The sequence below is a fragment of the Bos taurus genome, chromosome 25 (assembly GCF_002263795.3).
Source record: "Bos taurus isolate L1 Dominette 01449 registration number 42190680 breed Hereford chromosome 25, ARS-UCD2.0, whole genome shotgun sequence".
Classification (NCBI taxonomy): Eukaryota; Metazoa; Chordata; class Mammalia; order Artiodactyla; family Bovidae; genus Bos; species Bos taurus.
Genome location: NC_037352.1, coordinates 26,212,426 through 26,235,587, shown reverse-complemented (window position 1 = coordinate 26,235,587; position 23,162 = coordinate 26,212,426). Strand labels below are relative to the sequence as shown.

The 23,162-nt window shown below is 52.1% G+C and overlaps 2 protein-coding genes, 1 long non-coding RNA gene and 1 other non-coding gene across 11 annotated transcripts; 3 read left to right on the top strand and 1 right to left on the bottom strand.

Moving 5' to 3' along the window:
• Positions 1–1,326: 1,326 nt before the first annotated feature.
• On the bottom strand, positions 1,327–9,531 carry LOC132343861 (uncharacterized). Its single transcript, XR_009492861.1, has 4 exons — positions 9,446–9,531; positions 6,771–6,936; positions 5,076–5,193; positions 1,327–1,837 (listed from the first exon to the last, which is right to left on the bottom strand). It is a non-coding gene; the product is annotated as an uncharacterized lncRNA (long non-coding RNA).
• Positions 9,532–9,551: 20 nt separating this feature from the next.
• LOC132343858 (late cornified envelope-like proline-rich protein 1) lies at positions 9,552–19,622 on the top strand. 3 transcript variants are annotated; one of them, XM_059881585.1, is made up of 8 exons: positions 9,552–9,642; positions 10,112–10,147; positions 11,100–11,243; positions 11,495–11,650; positions 16,438–16,847; positions 17,112–17,195; positions 17,478–17,551; positions 19,574–19,622. In XM_059881585.1, exons 2-5 carry the CDS (start codon positions 10,142–10,144, stop codon positions 16,549–16,551), a joined length of 420 nt encoding a protein of 139 aa, XP_059737568.1. In that variant the 5' UTR covers positions 9,552–9,642; positions 10,112–10,141; the 3' UTR covers positions 16,552–16,847; positions 17,112–17,195; positions 17,478–17,551; positions 19,574–19,622. The 3 variants fall into 3 exon arrangements, with proteins under 3 accessions (XP_059737568.1, XP_059737569.1, XP_059737570.1); XM_059881586.1 differs by lacking the exon at positions 9,552–9,642 and adding an exon at positions 9,796–9,882; XM_059881587.1 differs by lacking the exon at positions 9,552–9,642 and adding an exon at positions 9,806–9,895.
• On the top strand, positions 17,159–23,024 carry ALDOA (aldolase, fructose-bisphosphate A). Of its 6 annotated transcripts, XM_059881233.1 has the most exons (11): positions 17,159–17,195; positions 17,478–17,551; positions 19,574–19,728; positions 19,927–20,053; positions 20,139–20,350; positions 21,209–21,263; positions 21,394–21,554; positions 21,888–21,971; positions 22,088–22,262; positions 22,427–22,626; positions 22,716–23,024. In XM_059881233.1, the coding sequence occupies exons 3-11, from the start codon at positions 19,588–19,590 to the stop codon at positions 22,809–22,811; spliced, it is 1,251 nt and encodes a 416-aa protein (XP_059737216.1). In that variant the 5' UTR covers positions 17,159–17,195; positions 17,478–17,551; positions 19,574–19,587; the 3' UTR covers positions 22,812–23,024.
• On the top strand, positions 19,867–19,925 carry MIR12060 (microRNA mir-12060). Its single transcript, NR_162436.1, has one exon. It is a non-coding gene; the product is annotated as a microRNA mir-12060 (primary transcript).
• Positions 23,025–23,162: the final 138 nt, after the last annotated feature.

Below are 23,162 nucleotides of genomic sequence, written 5' to 3'. Positions count from 1 at the left end.
TAGAGCTGAACGAGGGGACAGGAAGAGGAGGTGGGGGAAATGAGAGCAGCCCAAGCAGTCAGTGCTTTAACAGGCGGTATAGGATAATAGTTAAGACGGCAGGTCCTAGGGTGGGAGCATCTGAATTTCAAATTCAGAGTCCACGGATAATGGATAATAAAAGAAACATACCGTATGGCTCCATTTGGACGAAGTTGCAAACGGGCAAAATAACTTCCGTGAAAAATCTGAACAGCTTTTAACTTGGTGGGATGTACTGAGAGGAGACCTCAGGGAGCCTTCTGAGGGGTTGGGAATGCCCTTATATAGATCGTGGGCATTTACACATAAACCTCCTATGTGCATTTTAAGGTCAACTGGATTTTTTTTTTTTTTTTAATTATGCCCAGAGACATGTGGAATCTTAGTTTCCCACCAGGGATGGAACCCTTACCCCTTGCAGTGGAAGAACGGAGTCTTAACCACTCGACTGCCAGGGAAATTCCTAGAATTTTTAAAACGTTAAACAAATTTAGGCTCTTCCATTCCCTGAGTGGTGGTTGGCTAATCTCTGTGGGCCTCAATTCTTTCATCTGTGAAGTTAGGATAATAATGCCAGCTCATTAAATGCTAATTATACAGACACTGATCTGAGTGTTTAGCAATATTAAGTCATTTTTTCAAAACAACGTTGCAGATGGGGAGTATTATTGTACCCATTTTACAGGTGAGGAAACAGAGGCATGGAGAGAACTGGTACCTTTTCCAAGGTTATGCAATATGGTTTTTTTCAACCATATTTTCTGAATGTATTGGTCTCTCATGTTAAATGGATATAGAAAACTCATAAACTCATTTTCCTAAAGAAACTGAAAGGTTAAGAGAAAAAAGGAACAAAACATCACTGAACACAATTTAGACATGTCATCCACATTTTCAGAGCTTATCTCTGCTAACAGTTCTTACTTGTTTTCTCCACATTTCCTCCTCTGGATGGGCCTTTGAAAATTAAAGGTTAAATCAAGAGCAAGATAAAACTGTTGAAAATGAGACTCTGGTTGCCTAACCGGTATCCATCTTTAACATCTTATTTTGCTGGAGACTGAAGTGTACTTACTTAAAAAACTATATTTCCCAGCTGGCCACTTTAATAATGTAAACTGAAATCATTATGTGGGGTTATGAGGAAGGCACCTTTTAAAAAGGGACACACCGCAGTCACAAAGAAAGAACTATGTGAAAGATACAGAACTGAGGTTTGAAACCAGATAGCCTGACGCAAGTCTGCCCTGTCACCTTCCCTGTTCCTGTGTAAGCTCATTTCAAGGATTAAATAGAGATAACATGGATAACCTGGGTTCAGAGCCTGTTAGCTACATGGGCACTCACTGAACACAAGGCACTAAAATACTAATATACTTTATCCCATTTAAGCATCACTGCAGTCTTTTGAAAAATGTCCCCCATTTTATAGCTATCCAGTTGAGGCTCGGAGAAGTTAGATGACTTGTTCTGGGATTGTGCAGTAAATGGCAGCGCTGGGACTCAGATCCTGGTCAACAGGACTGCTGCCCTCCAAGGTGGGAGCAGAGAGGAAAGGAGACAAGGGAGGCAGAGGGAGGAATATTAGGGGAGGCAGTGAAGAGGAAGACATTTTCCCCTCTGGTGCGGAGGGCCAGTCGTCGCCCTCTGCAGCCATGGGCTTACCCTGGAATAGAGACTGAGGAAGGGGAGAGTCCATGAGCTGGTAAAGGTCGGGCCCTAGTTTCACTGGAATCTGGGCATTCTCTTCCACGTTTCTTTCCTTATCAGGTTCTTCCTGTTCAGAGTAAAACAGTCCAAGGCTGCATGGGCTTGCCTGAGAGAGATAAGTAAGGAGGGGAGAAAAAGAAAAACCGTGGTTTAGAGCAATGGCTTTCACCATTTTTTTACAGAGAGACACATTTCATGACTCAGCACATGCACACACATGCCAAACTTTCTCACAATACTTTCAGATTCTGATTATATGCAGGGCACACTATATTGTATCATTTTCCCTTTTTATCATTTTTTATCTCCCAAATTGCTTATCATGGCCCATTAAGCCTATTTCACAACCCACTTATGAGTAGCAACCCGAGCTGCTGGTTAACAGCAGTATTTCTCAACTTCTTTTCACTATTGCTTCCCCACCCTTTTTTAGACATTCTGTTTCCTAATGACCATTTTTCATGAACTTTTGATAACATGGATATACTGTATTTGTTGTTCAGTCACTCAGTTGTGTCCAACTCTTTGTGAACCCATGGACTGCAGCATGCCAGGCCTTCCTGTCCATCACCAACTCCCAGAGCTTGCTCAAACTCATGTTCATTGAGTCAGTGATGCCATCCAACCATCTCATCCTCTGTCGACCCCTTCTCCTCCTGCCTTCAATCCTTCCCAGCATCAGGGTCTTTTCCAATGAGTCAATTCTTCTTATTATGGCCAAAGTATTGCAGCTTCAGCTTCAACATCAGTCCTTCCAATGAATATTCAGGGTTGATTTCCTTTAGGACCAACTGGCTGGATCTCCTTGCTGTCCAAGGGACTCTCAAGAGTCTTCTCCAGCACCACAGTTCAAGGCATCAATTCTTTGGCACTCAGGCTTTTTTATTGTCCAGCCCTCATGTCTGTACGTGACTACTGGAAACGCCATAGCTTTGACTATGTGGACCTTTGTAGGCACCTATATATCTGTGCTTTATATAGGGCTGCCCCGGTGGCTCAGATGGAAAAGAATACGCCTGCAATGCAGGAGACCTGGGTTTGATCCCTAGGTCAGGAACATCCCCTGGAGAAAGGAATGGCTATCCACTCCAGAATATCAATATTTAAAAGACCCCCACCCCTGAACCAATTTCTACCCTCTTATCTCTGTTGAGAATGCACAGGAGACATCATCAGTTCAGTTGCTCAGTCGTGTCTGACTCTTTGTGACCCCATGGTCTGCAGGATGCCAGGCCTCCCTGTCCATCACCAACTCCCAGAGCTTGCTCAAACTCATGTGCATCGAGTCGGTGATGCCATCCAACCATCTCATCCTCTGTCGTTCCTTTGTTGTCCTGCCTTCAACCTTTCCCAGCATCAGGGTCTTTTCCAATGAGTCAGTTCTTCTTATCAGGTGACCAAAGTATTGGAGCTTCAGCTTCAGCATCAGTCCTTCCAGTGAATATTCAGGACTGATTTCCTTTAAGGTTGACTGGTTTGATCTCCTTGCAGTCCAAGGGACTCTCAAGGAGATATCATAGCAACTCATTTTCTGAACCATCTTTACACACAGCATCCCAACATCCAGTGAGATAGTACTAGTTCCACTCTGTCCATGAATAACCTGAGGCTGCAAGGTGATATTAATTGTTGAAGATTGAGATGGCTGGTAAATGGATTAGGAATCCAGAGACCAACCCAGATCCTTGCTCAGCTGCTTAATCATCTTCTCCAAGGCTTCACTTCCTCAGGTGGGAAATGGTGGGATTTCCAAAGAAGTGTTCATTAAGCCTCAGGTCCTCCCCCACATATAAGCTCATAATAACAAACATTTATACTGGCTACCTACTCCAGTATTGTTGCCTGGAGAATTACATGGACAGAGGAGCCTGGCGGGCTACAGTCTGTGGGGTTGCAAAGAGTTGGACACGACTGAGTGACTAACACACACACACAGTATATACCAGATGTCTTGAGTGACTAACACACACACACAGTATATACCAGATGTCAGGCACTAATCTATGCCCTTCGCATATTTTAACTAATATAATCCTTACAATAATCCAAGAGGGAGATACTATTTTTTTTAATTTTTTATATGGACCACTTTTAAGTGTTTATTGAATTTGTGACAATGTTGTTTCTGTCTTATGTTTTGCTTTGTTTTGGCCACAAGACGTGGAATCTTAACTCCCCCACCAGGGATCCGACCCTCACCCCCTGCATTGGAAGGTGAAGTCTCAACTACTAGACCACCAGGGAAGTCCCATTGGAGATGTCATTATTAATTTCCTTTTCCAGATGAGGGAATCAAGGCACAGAGAGGTCGTGTGTCCTGCCCAAGGTCACACAGGTCAGAAGTGGCAATGCTGGGATTTGAACCTATAGTCTGGGTTCCAGAGTACCTGCTTTTAACCATGTCTGTTGAAAGGAAACATTTTATCAGTACTGAAAAAACTGAAAACCAATATCACTTGTTGTAAATAAGGTAAACAAAATAAAATGAAAAAACTTGTTCTTACATTCTCGCTAGATATCATCCCACGCTCAGAATTCTGAGCCCAAGGCCTTCTCTCTCTTTGTTAAAAACAAGACAAGACAAGCAAGGATAGAGAGGTGTTAAAGGGCTTCTGGCAGCAAAAGGAGCCTTTGTCCTGGAATAATCAGACGTGTTGAAAGAGAACTGGAAAGAGAATGGCTTTCAGGTGAGTGTGTGTGTGTGTGTGTGTGTGCCTGTGCACACACGCTTTCTTTCTGACCGGTGTACCATCTAAAACAGCAGTCCCCAAGCTTTTTGGCATCAGGGACTGGTTTGGTCGAAGACAATTATTCCAATGACCAGGGGGTTGGAGGTGGAGGGGGAGAGTGGGTTGCGCGGGGGAGGATAGGGTGGGTTAGAGGGGTGCGGGGTGGTTTCAGGATGATTCCAGCTCATTATATGTTTGTGCACAATATTTCTAATCTAATGCCATCACTGATTTGACGGGAAGTACCTGGTCGGTGGCCCAGGGGTTGGGGACCCTTGATCTAAAATAAACCCAAGATGGGACGCATTCCACACACCCTGGTCCCCTGTCTGGGAGTTTTAGGAGTATCTGAACATCCTGAGAAGGAAGGCCCACATACCAGCCAGTCCTGGCTGGGGGTGCAGTCCCAAGCTACCAGTGCCTCTGGAAGCAGCTGGCAGCGCCCTCAGGGAGAGGGGCAGCGAGGGGTGGCACTGCCACCGTGCCCATCAAGACTCCGACGACTTCAGCCGCAGCTTTCCTGCCCCAGCCTGGCCCCTCAGGTGAGTCTCTCTCTCACCCCCCAAGGGGACCTCACACACCTGTCACACAGTTCACCCTGGACCTGGAGTTTACCGTTTCCCCGCTCTTTCAGCCTCCTTTAAGTCCATATGCTGACTCGCACATCTTCTTTGCCTGGGTGCTGTGCCGCCTCGGCCCTGCGGAGGTGTGCAGGTGTGATTATCATCAAAGCCTGTGAATAAGTAAATGATAAGCTTGTTTCCCACATGATACCCAGGAAAGGGTTCAATTCCCCCTCCCTGTGCTCTGGGGTGCGTCCTGGCCAGCATGCCAGATCATTTATTATTTAGTGCTTTTTTTTGGTATCTGTCCCAAGTTAGTTTCAGGCAAGTTCAGTCCCAGTCTTCATCTGTACAATAGAAAAGGGCACAACAGGTGAGCTAAAGTGAGAAAATCAAGCATCCAGACCCTTTTTTCCTCTCATGGGTTGGCTGTGTGATTTTCATCAAGTGTCAGAACCTCTCTGAGCTTCAGTTGAATACCCAGAGTCCCATTGCCTGGGCTCAAATCTTAGTTCTGTCACTTACTAACCAGGAGAACCTATGTGAGTGATTGAACTCTTCTGAGCCTCAGGCTTCTTATCTACAAAATGAGGACAAGAGCAGCCCTCTACACAGGGCTCGGGGATGACTGAATGAGATGTATGAAAACACGGTTCCAGTGTGGCACTGTAAATATTCACTGTGACAGTCGTTAATGGTTCTGTTGTTCACTTAGTTATGTATTTATGCGCGCACCTTGCAGCACGCAGGATCTTAGTTCCCTGACCAGGTATTGAACTTGTGCCCCTCGAAGCGGAAGTGTGGAGTCTTAACCTTTGGAGCGCCAGGGGAGTCCCCCTGTCGTTCTGTTTTTTGTTTTTTTTTTTGAGTCCTCTTCTGTATCAGTTGCTCTACATACTTGTCTTCTAATCATCACAATGAACCTTGTCAGTTTCTTATGTAATCCCTATTTGCCAGGGGAAGGCTGAGGTTTGGGAAAGTCAACTGACTCGCCCAAGGTCACCTAGACACATGGAGACATAACTAGAATTCAAACCTATATCTTGCCTGGTTCTAAAATTCCTTTTCAACTGAGTCCTAATTTGTTTCTATCTGTAACATTAGAAACTTTGGAAATGATAGTTTCTTCCACTTTCATTTTACTGTTAGGATGAAAGAAGACCAAGGCTGTGAAGAGGTCTCTACTGATGCTCTAACTCAGCTCAGCTTCTTATTCCCTCAGTGATAAGAAGTAATTAAGCATAGATCTTTCATTTTCATAATGAGGAGGTTGATGAACCCCTTCTTCATCTCTGGGAGGCAATATTATCTGATGTCCAGAGGAGGGAGTTGAAAGTATTCCATAAAAATCAGAACTGCTAGGTTCCCTTCCCACATCCAAGCCCAGGTCTGCAGAGGTGTCTTTCATTGCCTGGGTTTTCTCTGCATCTCAGGTCCCCCACCCACCGCACGGTGAATGGAAGGACACAATCTTTTACTGTCTTTCCCAGGGCCAGTGTAAAACTACAGGTGAGGCTATCTGATATTGCTAGCTTTGAACTTTAGGTAAAGGGAGGTCTTATGGCTATTTGGCTATGTGAAGTCAGTTTCTCCCTGCCTCCAGGGAATGGTGTGATGTGGGTAGAAGTGGGGCCCTGGCAAAGGAGTGCATTCATCCCCCTCCTCCTGGCTTGCCTTGCAAAGAGCAGCCCTGGTGCCCTGTCCACCCTCCTGCATAATGTATGCGCCCGTGGTAAGAACAGAATACCATCCATGGCGAGTTTGGCCACTGCAGCCCATGGATGTGTCCAGAGGTCTTGCCAAGGCTGACGTCTCTCTGTTGGCAGGAGGTGAAGGGAGGGCGGGGCCCTGTGTCACCTGAAGCCTTTTCCTGGTCTGAGGTGGGAACTGGTTTCATCTTGGGTCTCAGGATTCTGCAAAGATAAGGGCAGACGAGAAGACAGCCCTAAGCAGGCAGTCTGACCCAGACTTAGATTCAACAGAGGTGACACTGGGAACAGCTAGACTCGGGTTTTCTGGACTTGAAGCTCTCTCTGAGTGGGCTGGGGTGGCAGAGCCAGTGGGACCTTCTCAGTGTGGTCGAGGGGTAAGGGGAGACCTCGGAACCAGGGGCACAGACCCTGGTGATTTCATACACCCCCTGTATTGGAAGGCAAAGTCCTAGCCGCTGGACTGCCAGGGAAGTCTCTCTCTTTTTAAAATATTTATTTATTTGGCTGTTGGGTCTTAACTGTGGCATGCGAGATCTTCAGTTTACAGCATGTGGAATCTAGTTCCCTGAGCTGGGATCGAACCCGGCCCCCTGCATTGGGAGCTCAGAGTCTTAGCCACTAGGCCACCAGGGAGGTCTCTCCCCTGGCAATTTCCTTTTCTTTTTTTTTTTCCAAATTTTTTGGATGTGGGTCATTTTTTTAAAAGTCATTATTGAATTTGTTGCAATATTGTTTCTGTTTTATGTTTTGGCACTTTGACCAACAGGCAGGTGGGATCTTAGCGCCCTGACTAGGGATTGAACCTGTGTACTCTGCATTGGAAGGCAAAGTCCCAATAGCTGGACTGCCAGGGAAGTTCCTTTAAAAAAAAATATTTATTTATTTGGCTGCACCAGATCTCAGTTGTGGCATGTGGGATCTTCAATCTTAGTTGCAGCATTCAGGATCTTTGCTACTGCTAAGTCACTTCAGTCGTGTCCGACTCTGTGCGACCCCATAGATGGCAGCCCACCAGGCTCCCCCGTCCCTGGGATTCTCCAGGCAAGAGTACTGGAGTGGGGTGCCATTGCCTTCTCCCAAGTTGTGATATATGAACTTCCTTGCGGCATGTGGGATCTAGTTCCCTGACCAGGGATCAAACCCAGACTCCCTGCATTGGGAGCTCAGAGTCTTAGCCACTGGACCACTAGGGAAGTCCTGACCCTGGCCATTTTTGTGGCTGCCTCCTGGTGCAGGAAACTCCTCAGGCAGCAGCCATGGTGAGGTATATTGGGGCAGAGAATGTGCACAGAAGTAGGTGTACTGGGTTGCTTTCAGGGGAACATGCCAGGATGCAGTAACCAAGGGTGAGGTCTGAGGCCTCTTTGAGGGAGGTGTGCTTACATGAGTGTGCATGTGTGTGTGCATATGCACAGCATACGTGTGGATAATCAAAAAGGTCAGCAAGAAAGTGGGAGGTCAAAGTGCCTGAAGAGCCAAGGGAACCAGGGCATCTGGATAACATTACCTGATTGGTTTGATTCTATTCATTCATAGAATCAGTAAGTACTCAGTGGAGGCCCCCCCAAAGCCAAACTAAATGCTAGGCCTTGGGATATGAAGATGAATCAGACCCAGGCACTTGCAGTCTTAACTGAGGAGCCAGGCAGTAAAATGAAGAATTTCAGTACCTTGTGATAAGTGCTAGAACAGCCGTCTGTATATGGTACCCAAAGCAGTCACCTTTGCCTAAGGCAGGCAGGAAGACCACCCCGAGGCAAAACTGAGCAGTGGTTCAAAGGATGAGGGTGTTAGTTGGTGGTAGGGGAATGGGGTAGGGGAGACCACGGAAGGGTGTTCTATGTAGAGGGAATAGCGGCTATGAAACCCTATACACCGGTTAAGGAACCTTGAGCAGACCTAATGATGGAAACATGAATGAGCTGATGGGGCACAAAACAATTTTGTTTACAAATGATCTGATCAGTGGAAATAAGCAACACCAGGGCTGGAAATTTGTGTGCCTTAGTCTCTGCTAGGGTCCCAAAGCCTAGAGCAGTGCTTGGGACCCTGTTGGATACATCATGAATGAATAAACCAAGGTGGCTCAGTGGTAAAGAAAGCAGGAGATGCTGGTTAGATCCCTGAGTCAGGAAGATCTCCTAGAGAAGGAAATGGCAACCTACTCCAGTATTCTTGTCTGGAAAATCCCATGAAGAGAGGAGCCTGGTGAGCTACAGCCCATGGGGTGGCAAAGAGTTGGATACAACTTAGGGACTAAACAATAACAACAGGGGACTTCTCTGGTGGTCTGGTGGCTAAGACTCCCGTACTCCCAATACAGGGGGCCCGGGTTCCATCCCTGGTCAGGGAACTAGATCTCACGTGCAGCTGTCCAACTAAGACCTCGTGGAACCAAATAAATAAATTAATTATAAATAAGTAAATAAACCGAAGATACACAGTACCTAGAGTGGATGGTGTGGACAGTCGGCTAAAGCATTTGGGCTTTACCCTGGAGTCAGTGGGGAACCCTTTGGGGGGTTAAAAATTGAAAAGCCACAAGATCTGACCTGGATGGGAGGAAATCACCCTGATAGTGATATGAAGGGTGAAGAGATCAGATTGATGAATCTTAAATTTGGGCACTGTCAATAAAGATCGGGGGTCAGGTTGAAAAAATATTAGATAATTCTATGCCATTAAGAAGTAACTCTGATTTTAACAATACCCCTGGGAGGCAGGCGTTTCCTCTTTATACAGAGAAGAAAATGGACTCAGCGAGGCGCGGTGACTCGGCCGAAGTCACACAGCCAGTTGGCGGCAAAGCCCGGGGATTCAGTCTGGCCTTTGTGGCGCTGCAGGACCCAGCACACGATGTAGATCTGAGCCAGGCGTGTAGCGGCGGGAACTCGCCCCTTCTACTCAGTAAGTGCGGGAAAGTCCAGCGGATCGCTACTACAAAGAATTGGTGCCCACAGATAGGAAGAGGGAAGCGAGGCGCGGAGAAGGAATGTTGGGTCTGGGCGGCCGCCGTAGGAGCTGTGCTCTCATCTCCATGGCAACAGCGAGAAGCGGCGGGAGGCCTCTGGGCGGTGCAGCCGCCACAGCGGATTGGAGCGGGAAAGACGCGGAATCCGTGACCTGCCTGTGGCCCCGAGGGCGCAGGTGATGGGGTTAGGTCGGTGGAGGGAGCCCGGGGTTTAGGGAAAAACGGAGGGTCGGGCTGGGGCCTTCGAAGAAGGTGCTGTCCCATACCCGCGATCCTCACTGTTCGGACCAGAGACCATCGTTGGGCCTCAGTTTCCCCAAAGGGGAAATGGGAGGAGGAGAACGGGCACCCGAGCCCAATGGCCCCTCTCAGTCATTGAGGCCCAGGACTTTCTCTCCCCTGCAGCTCCTGGACTGACCGGCAGTGTCCTGCCCCATGGACGTGAGTCTTAGGCCCCGTACTCCTCTCTGGCGCGGTCCCCTCGGCACCCCTAACTTACCCTGACGTTGCCTTCCTTGGCGCCTGGACTGGAGCTCTTTACCCAACATAGACCCTTCCAGCTCAGGACAAGAGCTGTGAGACAGAAAGAGTGCAGGGGTGGCCTTGCCAAGGCAGGGCACTCCACACTCTGGCAAGATGAGGAGTTAGGAAATCAAGGAGGAAAAGCATCCCAGGAAAAAGGAACAGCGTGGGCAGAGACGTGGATGTGAAAGAGAGGCCAGGGAATTGCCAGGACTTCAGTATGGCTGGAGTATAATGGAGGACAGAGGGAGAGGCAGGCAGGGCTAGACTAGAGCCTTTGTCACTGAGATAAGAAGTTTGGACCGAGTCAGTGGGAGCCACTGATGGACTGTCAGGGAGGGAGGGATACTCAAGGACAGCTGGTATGGAAAGGAGCATAACTGCAGAGTGCAAGACAGAGGCCAGTACTGTGGGCTGAAGGGTGGTAGAGTAGTCCAACGGAAACAGAGACAAGAGGTCTGTTTGGAGAGGCATTCTGAAAGGAAGAGCGATAAGTCTTGGAAAAGTCTAGAATGACCAACAGGTCTCTGATGGCGCTGAAATGGGGATGACGAGAGAAAAGGCAGGGTTGGGGACAAGACGAAGATGAAGATGTTAGTTGCTATCGTGTCCGACTCTTTGCGACCCCATGAACTGTAGCCCACCAGGCCCCTCTGTCCATAGCATTTCCCAGGCAGGAATACTGGAGCATGTTGCTATGTCCTTCTCCAGGGGCTCTTCCTGGCCCAGACAGTGTAGCCCTATTACTCTCTCCGCACCACATGGTGGCTGTTCCTCCCTGTTTCCCAGCTACCTCCTGTGTCCCTCCTGGTGTTTCCGTGTCCCCACAGCCCTTCCACGTCTCGTCACCCTTTCTTCCTGTGCTGTCCAGGCCTCCTCTAGCCCGTGGAATCCAACCCCGGCTCCCGTCAGCGGCCCCTCCCTGCTGCTCCCCATCCCGGCCATCGTCGTGCTCTCCGTGGGCATCTATCTGTTGCTGTTGGGTCTTGTGCTGCTGACCAGGCACTGCCTGCTGGTGAGGGGCCTGGTGGGGGCTGGAGGGTGGGCCCTGACAGGGGAAGAGGTCAGCCTGTCCCCCCATTTGCAGGCTCTTACCCTGAGACACCTTTGCCATTTAGTCTCCATATCGGCCTCTCACCTGGGCCAGGAGACCCTCTTCTCCTCTCCCCAGCTGAATCTTCTCTGGCTCCTCTCTCCAAAACCGAGACTCAGCTGTCCCTCCCAACCCGCCACCTGGCCAGGATCCTGAGCGGTGCCCTCTCCTAGGCCCAAGGCTGCTGCACAGACTGCAGCTCTCCCTGCAGGAAGCAAGGCGCCTCCAGGCCCCAAGACTGTTGCCAGACCTGCGCTGAAGCCTGTGACTTCCCCCTGCCCAGCCCAGCCCGCTACTTGGATGCCTGCTGCCCCCAGCCCGCCGAAGCTGTGAGTTCTCGTCCTGGCCCCTGGCCCCTGAGTCCTGATCCTGGTACTCTCAGTGCATTCGTTTTTTTTTTTCTTTTTCGGTTCAACAAAATTTATTACGGAGCACCTATTCTAGGCCAGGCCTAGTTCCAGGTACTGGGTCAGGTGGAGACAGGCGAAAACAACAACATATCAGATATTTTCTGGTAACGAAAGCTACTTGGAGAAAGAAGAACAGGGCAGTAGCTGGAGAAGGGTGACCTATGTAACATGCAGGGCATACTGCGACCTCTGAAAATGGTAGTTAAAGCAGACAGAGCTCCTTCTGTTCTTGGAGTGAGTACAATGTTCTAGATACTGTGCAACTTCATTAACAACCTCCAGAGCTGGGTATTTTTAAAACTCTTATGTACATATGTTTTTTGATTACAAAGTATACATGTAGAAATACATAGAAAGTACAAGTTACTTTATAAGCCAGCCCGCTAACCAAGGTTACTATGTTTGGTGTGTGTCCCTTATATACTAATACACATACAGTGATATCACTGTTGTATTTCACTGTGGGTAAAAATGTATGCCACAGGGACTTCCTTGGTGGTCCAGTGGCTAAGACTGCACTCCCAATGCAGGGGGCCCAGGTTCGATCCCTGGTCAGAGAACTAGATCTCACATGCCACAGCTAAGACCTGGTGCAACCACATAAATCTTTTTTACAAAATGTATGCCACACCTACTATTTCCTCCCAACTGCCACTTGCCCTTTTTAACCTGACATCACACCTTGGCTACCCGTCCATGCTTTTAACCTCCTTTTGCAGGGGGCATAACTTGGCTCAGGGGCATTTAGTTGCTTCTTCAGTGTTCCACAGGACAGTCTCGCAGAGCAACTTGCTCCATCGTGTGTTGAAACAGAACCTTCAGGGAGAAGCCTGGCTCACAGAGGACAGGCTGTTTTTGCATTTGTGGCTTTAAAGATGTTAAGTGTCACTGACCACCTTCCTAGGCCATGCTTATTTTGGGCTCAGAGATTTAGACAGCAAAGCTCCTGCCCTTGAAATGGGGACCTTCCCTAGGGAGGTAAGAGTGAGGGGAAAAGCCCAAGCAGAACTTGGGCAGACTGCAGTTGCAAATTCCTGCAAGAAGTTTTGAGTTTCAAAATCAATTGCAGGGCAAGGAGTTCTCCTCTTTCAGATATAATCTGCTTCTGATTTCTCAGGAGTAGCGCAGAGACGAGGCCCAGGGCTTGGGCTCCAGGGATCAAGGGGAAAAAGGAGAAGACCCTGGGTCCTCCAACCTCCTATTTTACAGAAAATGCTTATTTACAAATGATTTCTTGTTCCCTGCCCTGGGGACCCCACTCCCTTCACCTTCTGTCTGTAGGAAGGGAGTGGTCAAGGGCTTCTCCTCCTCCCTGAGAATGAGGTGTGCTGTCTGGAGGGACTGACTCCTCTCACTGCCCCCTCCAGGGCTGCGGGGCATCCAAGCCAGGAGAACTACAGGGCCTGATCCTACCCAGCTTCTTCCAGAGCCAGGACAGGTTCTAGAATGATGAATGGTGGGGTGGGGTCATTCCATCCTTGGGCTGTCTTTCCACAAAGCACAGTAAGGCCTCTGTATTCTTCAGTTTCCTTACGCTACCAAAAGCAACTGCAAATATTCCAAAGCCCTTGCCTCTCACAGCTGTAGAAGTTGGGGCACACAGAGGCCTCAAGCCGGGCCAAGACAAAAACCCAGGTTTCTCTTTCTCTCTATGGGAGAAACTCAACTGCGCTACATCTTTCACAAGTGTGTCATGAGGGCCTAATTCATTCATTCATTTATTTATCCACTTACCAAAGAGTTGAGACTTCCCTAGTGGCTCAGACAATAAAGAATCCACCTGCAATGAAGGAGACCTAGGTTCAATCCCTGGGTTGGGAAGATCCCCTGGAGAAAGGGAATGGCTACCCACTTCAGTATTCTTGCCTGGAGAATTCCATAGGCAGAGGAGCCTGGCAGGCTACAGTCCACCGGCTCGCAAAGAGTCGGACATAACTGAGAGACTAACACTTCACACTACCAAAGACTTCTGAAGTTACTGTTGAGGAACTGTGCTGGGCCCTGGGGGTGCAGTGGAAACAAGATAGGTGTGGCCCTAACCTTCATGGGGCTTACATTCCTGCAAAGGACACAGAGAAATAAGTAGGCAGTGACATTGGAGTGTGAGAAATGATGCAATCCGGGACAGTTCTGGTTCTTAAGCGCCGGGTGTGATCAAAAGCAGGGATGAGGCTTAAACAGAAAGCCAGGCATCCGGGCCCCATGCCCAGTAGATTTGGAATGAGATTGAAATTTGCGAATCTTTAGCAAGTTCTTACATGGCAGACACATACACCAGGGTTAGAGTGCAGGGTTAGAGTGCAACATATGTATTCATCATACTGCTCAAGGGTGAGAGCTGTGACCAGAAGAGCTCCCCTTGGTGAGAACTCACTGTGTACCAGGCACCATGCTTCATGCCTTCCACTGATTCCCCAAGTGACCCTGTGAAGGAGGTGTTCTACTTCCTAAATCCATTTCAGAGATGAGAAAAGTGTGTGTGTGTGTTAATTGCTCAGTTGTGTCCGACTCTTTGCGACCCCATGGACTGTAGCCTGCCAGGTTCTTCTGTCCGTGGAATTCTCCAGATAAGAATACTGGAGTGGGCTGCCATTCCCTTCTCCAAGAGATGAGAAAACTGAGGGTCAAATCACAAATCGGCCAAACCTGGGCCTGAATTAGATTCAAACCCCGAGCTCCAAACAGTAACGATGGCTGGCCTTTACAACCCCAGAGTGAAAGAAATCAGAGTGAAAAACTAGAGAAATACGAGGGTTAACGGTCATGCAGAGCCCTTGTTTAAAAAGGGCTTAAAAAGCAGGTTCCTTGCAGAAGCCACAGGGCTGCCGGCGAGAGTCGAAATATCCATTAGCTAGTTCTTAATGACTAGAGCCAAACCCTGCCAGGGGGCCAGAGCCAAGAAATGCTTTTAATACCCTTTTCTCTGAGGTGAGGGCAGTGTGGCCTCTCTTAGCCCCCAGTTCTGCACACAGATTGATGGTGCAGTCCTCCAAAATTCCACAGAGCTGACTTCAGCCCAGAGCAGGACTCCCCAGAGACGCCCCCAAACCACACCCCATCACACACAAGGAAGCCGCCTCGCTCTCTCCCCTCCGCCATGATATACTTCTGCTTCCTCCTAGAGAATTCTTTTGGCAAGGGCCAATGCACCCTCCCCTCACCGGAGCCCCTACTGATATCTGATCTCACCAGTCATCTGACACCGCACCCCAAAACCTCAGCTCTTCTAAAGGTCATTTCCCTATTCCTGGCTTGGCCCGGAGTCTGATTGAACTGTGCAACTGTGACTGTCACTAGCCCTGCCTCAGGCCTCAAGGAGCCAATCTTCTGTCACCCATCCTGGGTGTGACCCACTCCAGCCACTTGGCCTGACTCCAGTCCATGCCTGGAGCAGTGGCAGATCGTCCGTGTCCCACGGCAGGAGAGGAGTGGATTGGAGCAGACCGGTTCTCCCTTCCTGTCTCTAAGGACAGGCTGTTCCTATTCCATGAGAGGCAGACTTTCTGCCTCCCCTCTTCTTTGCCTAGAGGGAAAAATGACATGCTTTGATTGATTCATTCATTCAATGTTCATTTGTATTTCAGGCACCTGCTGAGCCTGAGTCCCCTGGTAGGTCAGTGGAGATAGAAGGTGAATTGTCCCTGCCTTAGGCAAGCTTGAAAGAAGTTGGTATTCACCGCCCTGGGAAGCAGTGGGATCAAAGCGGGATCTCAGGGCTAGAAGCAGGCAGGCCCAGACCTATCCCAGCCCCCTTCCCTAGTTAATATATTCCTTTGCATGATCACTCCCTCTCTGAACCTTCATTTCCTCTTTTGTAAGGAGGCCCTCTACTCAAGATTCTGATAAAGAAATGTGACTCCCTTTAAATAGTAAAAAAAAATTAAATATGAAAATTACCATTTTTCAGGAAAACTAGAAAGACTTTTTAAAATCATTCATGGACACAGTCTGTGCCTGGCACAGAGTAGGTGCTCAGAAATGGAGGGTGAATGACAGCCAGCTTGGTCTCAGGCCAAGAAAGAAATCCACAAAACCAGCAGGTGGTTTTCATCATAGAGTGTGTGTGCTTTCCCTGTCTTAATGACTTGCAATTGTATGAGGTCGTAAGGGTATAGAACCATCTCTGAGCTGAACATTGGGGTGTAAGGGTGGGGCCAGGGCTAACTGATCTCTGGTCCTCAGTCTCCTCATCTATAAGATGGGAAGAAAGAAAGGATGTGCATGCATGCTAAATTGCTTTAGTCGGGTCTGACTCTTTGCTTCCCCATGGACTATATAGCCTGCCAGGCTCCTCTGTTCATGGGATTCTCCAGGCAAAAATACTGGAGTGGGTTGCCATGCCCCCCTCCAGGGGCTCTTCTCAACCCAGGGATGGAACTCGAGTGTCCAGAGTCTCCTGCGTCTCCTGCACTGGGAAGCAGATTCTTTACCACTAGTGCCAACTGGGAAGCCTAGAAGAAATGACCTCCCCCACAAATGGCTTCTTCCAGCTCCTTCCAGTTGTAGGAACATTGCCTCCTGGCTAATTTCTCAACATCACAAGGAGCTGATTTGTTCCCATGAGTGGTGGATGGTACCCTCTGATCCACTGGGCAAGTGGGACTTTCCAGGCCTCTCTGTTCCCTTCTCCCTTGAAAAGGAAACAGCTCCGGGCTTTGGTCCCCCTCCCTCGCCCACCTCCCTCACCCCACCCTCCTCTCCCGCAGGACTGGGCCCCTCGCTGCCCTCACTGCTGCCCACTCTGCGACTGTGCCTGCGCGTGCCAACTTCCTGACTGCCAGAGCCTCAACTGCCTTTGCTTTGAGATCAAGCTCCGATGATGATCCCGGGTCCTTGCTCTTTGGAGAGTGGCCAGCCCCCAGGGGCCACAGGCCCTGTTCCCTGAGGGGACTCAGGACACCTTTCTCCAGGCCATTGGAACCACAAATGGCCTGCCCAGCTCACCGACCTGGGAACCAGCAGTGGAGAGCCTGGCTCCCTGCAGAGCGGGACTCACAGAGCCCTTGGCGAGCAGGACGGCAGCCCCTTTGCAGGGCCAGAAGAGAGAGGGGCTGGTGCTCCAGCAGGTCCCCCTGCCCTTGACTCCCTCTCCCCAAGTAACTGATCATATTTGAAGGTGAGGTTGGGGGACACTGCTCACCATCCAGAGCATGGGACAAACTTGAGCCTTGACTATCAGGATGTAGGGTTACCCCAGGCACACCCTGTCCATGGACTCTTGGTTATTTTGAGGTGTGAGTGTAGTGCCTGCCTGTGTGCTCTGCCTCTGAAGAATCAGGACAGCCCGTGTGAGGCCCAGAGTCAGGGGAGGGGGTATCTGAGGAGGAGGCAAGGAAGGCCACAGGTCTGAGTCCTCTTACCCCTCCTTCCTTCCTCACAGATCGCTGTCCAGAGATTTATTTCTCTCGACAGCCTGTTGAGGGCCTCAGTCTGGATTTCCAAGGAAGAAATCTCTGAAGTACCGGTGAGTGGGCAGGGGGCCCTTCCCCCCACCCCCAAAATAGGCAGGCCCACAAGCTTCTTCCCCATCCTTCACTTTAGGCCCCACGCTGGCCTGAATGTCAGGGGCTTCAGGTTTCCCTAAATATAGGTCCCTGCCAGGGGATCTATGGCGAGCAAAGGGCAGGGGTCACCGGAGAAGGTCGGTTGGGGGGAGGGGGTAGCTGCCTTATAACCCAGCCCGGGCGGGGCCTGGCTCACTCGCTGCTGACCAGGCTCGCCCGCTCCTTTGGCTTCCTCCTCACAGGTGGGCACCAGTCGGACGGAGCAGGGTTGGAGTTGGGCTGAAGGCTCCGGGATTTAAGAGGGGAGACCCGGCCGGTAGGATGGGGAGGCTCAGAAAGGATCTGGGAGGCCGACAGCCGGGGACGGATTTGATTTTGGAGAGGGAAGTCGGCGCCAGGGAATTTTGCAAGGACTCTGGTCTCACATCCCCAGACTTGCTCGGGCCGAGTGGCGGCCCGAGCGGGTTCCCGCCGGGTCCGGCTTCCGCGGGAGAGCGGCGGGCGCGTGCGCACTCGCGGGCCACGTTGGCTCTCCCGATCCCGGGAGCCGGACCTGCCGGGATGGAGCGCGGACGCGGCGGGGATACCCGCCGGGCGGGACACCCGGAACTGCCGCCGGCTCGCGCTCCGGGAGCCTGCCCGCGCCGCCCTCTCCTGAGCCGGGGCGGGCAGTCGCCGGGCCCCTGCATTCGGTTACAATGTGACACTCGCTGCCTCAGTGCCGCCGGAAGCTGGGGCTGCCCCGGGCCGCCCGATAGGCCTGCGGGAGGGAAGCTGAGCTTCGCTGTTTTCGGGCTCTGCCACCCTTTTTTCCTCCGACCCCACCCCATTCTCATCTCCTCCGGGGCCCAAAAATCGGCTGAGTCACGGCGCCCCGAAGCACGCCAGGAGGAGGGGAGGGGGGTCGGGAGAGGAGAGGAGGGAGGGGAGGGCCCTGGCGACCCGCGGGATGTGGCCCGAGTCACGTCCGAGGGGGAACGAGGGGGAAGGGCTCGGGTTCTCGCCGGACAGTCCCCGCCCAAGCGCCGCCTCCCGGCTTCGCCTTTCGGGGGCGGCCTTTCGCACACTTCCTCGCCTGCCATTGGACGCCTGGGCGCCTCCGGCCCCCTGCAAAGGGAAAAACCCGGCGGGGGGCGGAGCGGTGCCTTTATAAGGCCGGGAACCACCTCCTGCCCGCCTGCCCCTGCGCCCCGCCTCGGGAGTAGAATAGGCTGCGTTCCTCTTGGAACGCGCCGCCGAACCAGAGTCCTGGTGACGATTGCCGCGTTCGCCCCCTCAGTCCACTCCGCCAGCCCTCCACCGCTGCGCCCCGCCAGCCCGCCCCTTTCCTGTGCCAGGTGAGCGCCTCTCGCCACGTGCGAAGGTCAGGGAGGGGGTCGTGGAGAAGGATCCCGGGGGCAGACGCGGGTCGGGCGTCCGCACGGAGCCCCCCAACGCGGCCCCAGCATCTTCCTCCTCCGCCACCACCCACACATTTGCTCCCAGCCGGGCCTCCCGGACTCTTCCAGCCTGAGCTCCCTGGGTTTGCTGCGCAACGCAGCGACCGCTCCGCGCGCTGAGTCACAGCGGGGAGGAAGGAAGCCAGGCGAGATGAAGGGCCGTTCCTCGCTCCCCTTTTCTTGTTAGGACTCCGGGTGCAAAGATGATGGCCCCTTTGCCTCTGCAGGGATCCTAGGAGGCATCGAGGGGTGGGAGCCAGCTCATTTACTGCCTCAGGGTTCCCAAAAGCGGGTGGTTGGTCCCTGTCCTGGGAGACGGGTGCCCCTGGCCAGGAGGGGAAATCCCTTGGCAGCGCATGATGCCCCATTAACACTTTCCCTATCTTTCCTTATCGGGTGACCTTGATTCTGAGCCTGGAACAGCTGCAGCCGCGGAGCAGACAGGAGCATTTTCAGGGGAAGGGGTGGGGCGCTTGCCTCTCCTCCACGTTCTCTTACCCTGCATGAGCAGTGAGGGCAACCCTCACTCCTTTCCTCCCCCCACCCCCACCCCGGGCTAAGGCTTCCTCCGCCGCCCTTTTCTGGGCTTCCGAGGACCACCCCATACCACCACTTTTTTCCTAACATCCTCCCCCACCTTGGGGGGAGCAGCCTGACCTTGGGGTGTCCTTGAGGCAATGGAGCCTGGGCCAGCCCTGGGATCTCAGGTGGATTGGAAGGAACACTCTTATCGCAGCCAGAGATCTGAGTTCTAATCTCAGATCAGGCCCTTGGGTTGCTGTGTGGCTTGAAACACAGCCTTTTCCCCTTCTCTGGCTTCTTACAGATGAGGACGTTGGGCCTTCTGCCTTCGGCACAACTTCTAATTCCAAAATACTCCGGTTTGGTTTTGCTTCCAGGCAAGGTGACCCCCATGGCACAGCGCAAGCCAGAAGGGTCCAGCTTCCACATGACCTGCCTGTCCATGGCTCTGGCCTATTCCTTTAGGCCAGATGCCAATATACAACCCCACCCTCAGCTGGGTAACACCCAGAAACAAACAGAGTTAGGAAAGGTACAAGAGGCAGGCCTACTATAGGGAAGTTGGGTGTAAGGGAGAGCCTGGGGCAGGAAGTGACCCAATACCTGCCGGGAGTTGGGCAGGGGAGGTAGGGAGCCTTTCCACTGACCTCCAGGCAAGGGGCCCTGCTGGTTGGGAGACCAGGGGAAGACTCCACTAACTAGCCTTCTCCCATGTGTCTCCTCCGCCCAGGCACTGACAGGCACCATGCCCCACCAATACCCAGCACTCACCCCGGAGCAGAAGAAGGAGCTCTGTGACATCGCTCACCGGATTGTGGCTCCGGGCAAGGGCATCCTGGCCGCAGATGAGTCCACCGGTGCGGGCAGGGCACAGGGGGAGGAGGGTCCGGGGTGGGGTTGAAGGGCTGACCCCTTTAATTCCCATGTGATGCTTTCCTCCAGGGAGCATTGCCAAGCGACTGCAGTCCATTGGCACCGAGAACACTGAGGAGAACCGGCGCTTCTACCGCCAACTGCTGCTGACTGCCGATGACCGCGTGAATCCCTGCATCGGGGGCGTCATCCTCTTCCACGAGACGCTGTACCAGAAGGCCGATGATGGGCGTCCCTTCCCCCAAGTTATCAAAGCCAAGGGCGGCGTCGTGGGCATCAAGGTGAGGGGGCTAGGCCTTGGGGTGGGAGATGTGAGACGAATGTGCATGTGCTAAGTTGCTTCAGTCATGTCCGACTCTTTGCAATCCTATGGACCATGGCCCACAGCTTCCTCTGTCCATGGGATTCTCCAGGCGAGAATACTGGAGTGGGTTATCATGTCCTCCTCCGGGTGATCTTTCCCACCCAGGGATTGAACCTGCTGTGTCTTTTGTGTCTCCTGCATTGGCAGGCGGGTTCTTTACCGCTAGCACCACCTGGGAAGCCCAGTGAGATGGATGAGGGGCAAGGAAATCCAGGATAACAGGCAGGGGTCGTGGTGGGGATGAACTGGGTGGGGAGACTTGGGTGGAGTCTGCCCTGATCGCCTCCAAATTGTGTGTAAGAAGCCAGTAACTTATGGGACTTGCTTGGCATTTTAATCTTTGTGATTTTAAAAGCCACAGGTTATGTTTATACTATTGAAAAACCAGAAGCTCAAGGCCATGAAGTGTTTTGCTCACACTTAGTAAATGGTAGAATTCAAGCTTATCTGTGTGTATCTTGCCTCTTGGGACCAGATACCATGGCTAAGTGAAACACTGGCAAACCAGGAAGGATACTTGAGAGATGAAGTAAAGCTGGGACAGGGTGGGGCTACAGAGGAGAAAAAGGCTCTAGAGCAAGAGTTTTTGTTGTTTTTTAAATACTATTTATCTGCTGCGCTCGGTCTTCATTGCGACACACGGAATCTTCCATCCTCGTTGCGGAACACAGGTTCTTTAGTTGCGGCGTGTGAGATCTAGTTCCCTGATCAAAGATTGAGAAAAGGGCACCAGAGACCACCTCCCATCCTATCTTGTTGCCCTCCACCCCCGCAGGTAGACAAAGGTGTGGTGCCCCTGGCAGGAACAAATGGCGAGACGACCACCCAAGGTGAGAACCGCTTAGCTCCTGGCCCTACCAACCAGCCCACCCTGGTCAGTACCCCTCTGGGTGCCCAGGCCATGTGGGAGCCACCTGCCCCCTCCGCTGGCTGGCTCTGACCCCTCCATCCCCTCTTCAGGGCTGGATGGGCTGTCGGAGCGCTGTGCCCAGTATAAGAAGGACGGAGCTGACTTTGCCAAGTGGCGTTGCGTGCTGAAGATCGGGGAGCACACCCCTTCTTCCCTTGCCATCATGGAAAACGCCAACGTCCTGGCGCGTTACGCCAGCATCTGCCAGCAGGTGGGCCTGTAGGTCCCCAGCAGGCCACGTCCCACCTAATTCCATTCCAGTGTGGCAGCTGGCCTGCCACCCACCTGCCAGCTTACCCCAAGGCTCCGAATCCTCACCAAGCTCCAGGCTTGTGTCCACGAAGGGCTCTGCAAACAGAAGGGCAGAAGAGGGATTATGTGGGTGGATCTGTGGAGACAGCTAATCTCCTCCGATCTGTTTTGAAGTGGGGAGGGCTGTGTAGCCAGGAGTCCTGGGGATAAGATCTTGGTGAATAGCTGTGGAGGGCTGGAGGTGGGGCTCTGGGTTAGGAGGCCTCACTGCTACCCTTCCCTCACCCCGCAGAATGGCATTGTGCCCATCGTGGAGCCCGAGATCCTCCCTGATGGGGACCATGACTTGAAACGCTGTCAGTATGTAACCGAGAAGGTAGGTGGCCTGCCTGCCTGGGCAGTGAGGTGGGCTAGGGAGCTGGGCCGGGGCCCCTGGGGTGACCCTCGTCCCCCAACTCCACCTCACCCCACTTCGGTCCCACCCTGCTGTAGGTGCTGGCTGCTGTCTACAAGGCTCTGAGTGACCACCACATCTACCTGGAAGGCACCTTGCTGAAGCCCAATATGGTAACCCCAGGCCACGCCTGTACCCAGAAATATTCTCACGAGGAGATTGCCATGGCAACTGTCACAGCGCTGCGCCGCACAGTGCCCCCCGCTGTCCCTGGTGAGACCCATTCCTCATCTTGACCTCTGGGAGGTAGATGGACTTAGCCGTGATCCTTGTGCCCATGTGGTCTTGATTTTCAGGTCAGCTTCTAGGGCCTCCTTCCAGTCCCCTGGGTTGCTTGACTACAACCCGTCTCCCCATGTCACCCCCTCATTCTACAGGGATCACCTTCCTGTCCGGAGGCCAGAGTGAGGAGGAGGCATCCATCAACCTCAACGCCATCAACAAGTGCCCCCTGCTGAAGCCGTGGGCCCTGACCTTCTCTTATGGCCGAGCCCTGCAGGCCTCTGCCCTGAAGGCCTGGGGTGGAAAGAAGGAGAACCTGAAGGCTGCCCAGGAAGAATACGTCAAGCGAGCCCTGGTAAGGATGGGTCAGGAGGCGGGCAGGGTGCTGGGGTGGATGGGATTCTGAGAAGGGACCTTCTCACTCTGGCTCCTCTCCCCTCTTAGGCCAACAGCCTTGCCTGCCAAGGAAAGTACACCCCAAGTGGTAAGGCAGGGGCTGCAGCCAGCGAGTCCCTCTTCATCTCTAACCACGCCTACTAAGCCGACGTGTTCTAAGGCTGCCCCCTCAACACTCCAGGCCCCGTCCCCTCCCACACTCACTCTTGAAGAAGAGGGGGGGGGGTTCATCTGGGGCTCCAGGCTGCTCTTTCCCGTCACTCTTGCCTCCTTGTGACATTGGTGCCTGGTGTTGTCTGTGTACGCTAACTCCACCGTTTCCAGCCTACTGCCAATAAACAGCTATTTAAGGGGGAATCTGGTGTGCATGTCTGTGGTCTCTAGGGCAGGGGAGGCCTGGGGGAGGTGGCAGAGCTCAGAGAAGAAAGAGCCCTTGCTTTATGTTCTTTCTGGAGCAGAAAAGTGGGTGAAGGAGATGGGCTCCTTTAGTACTCT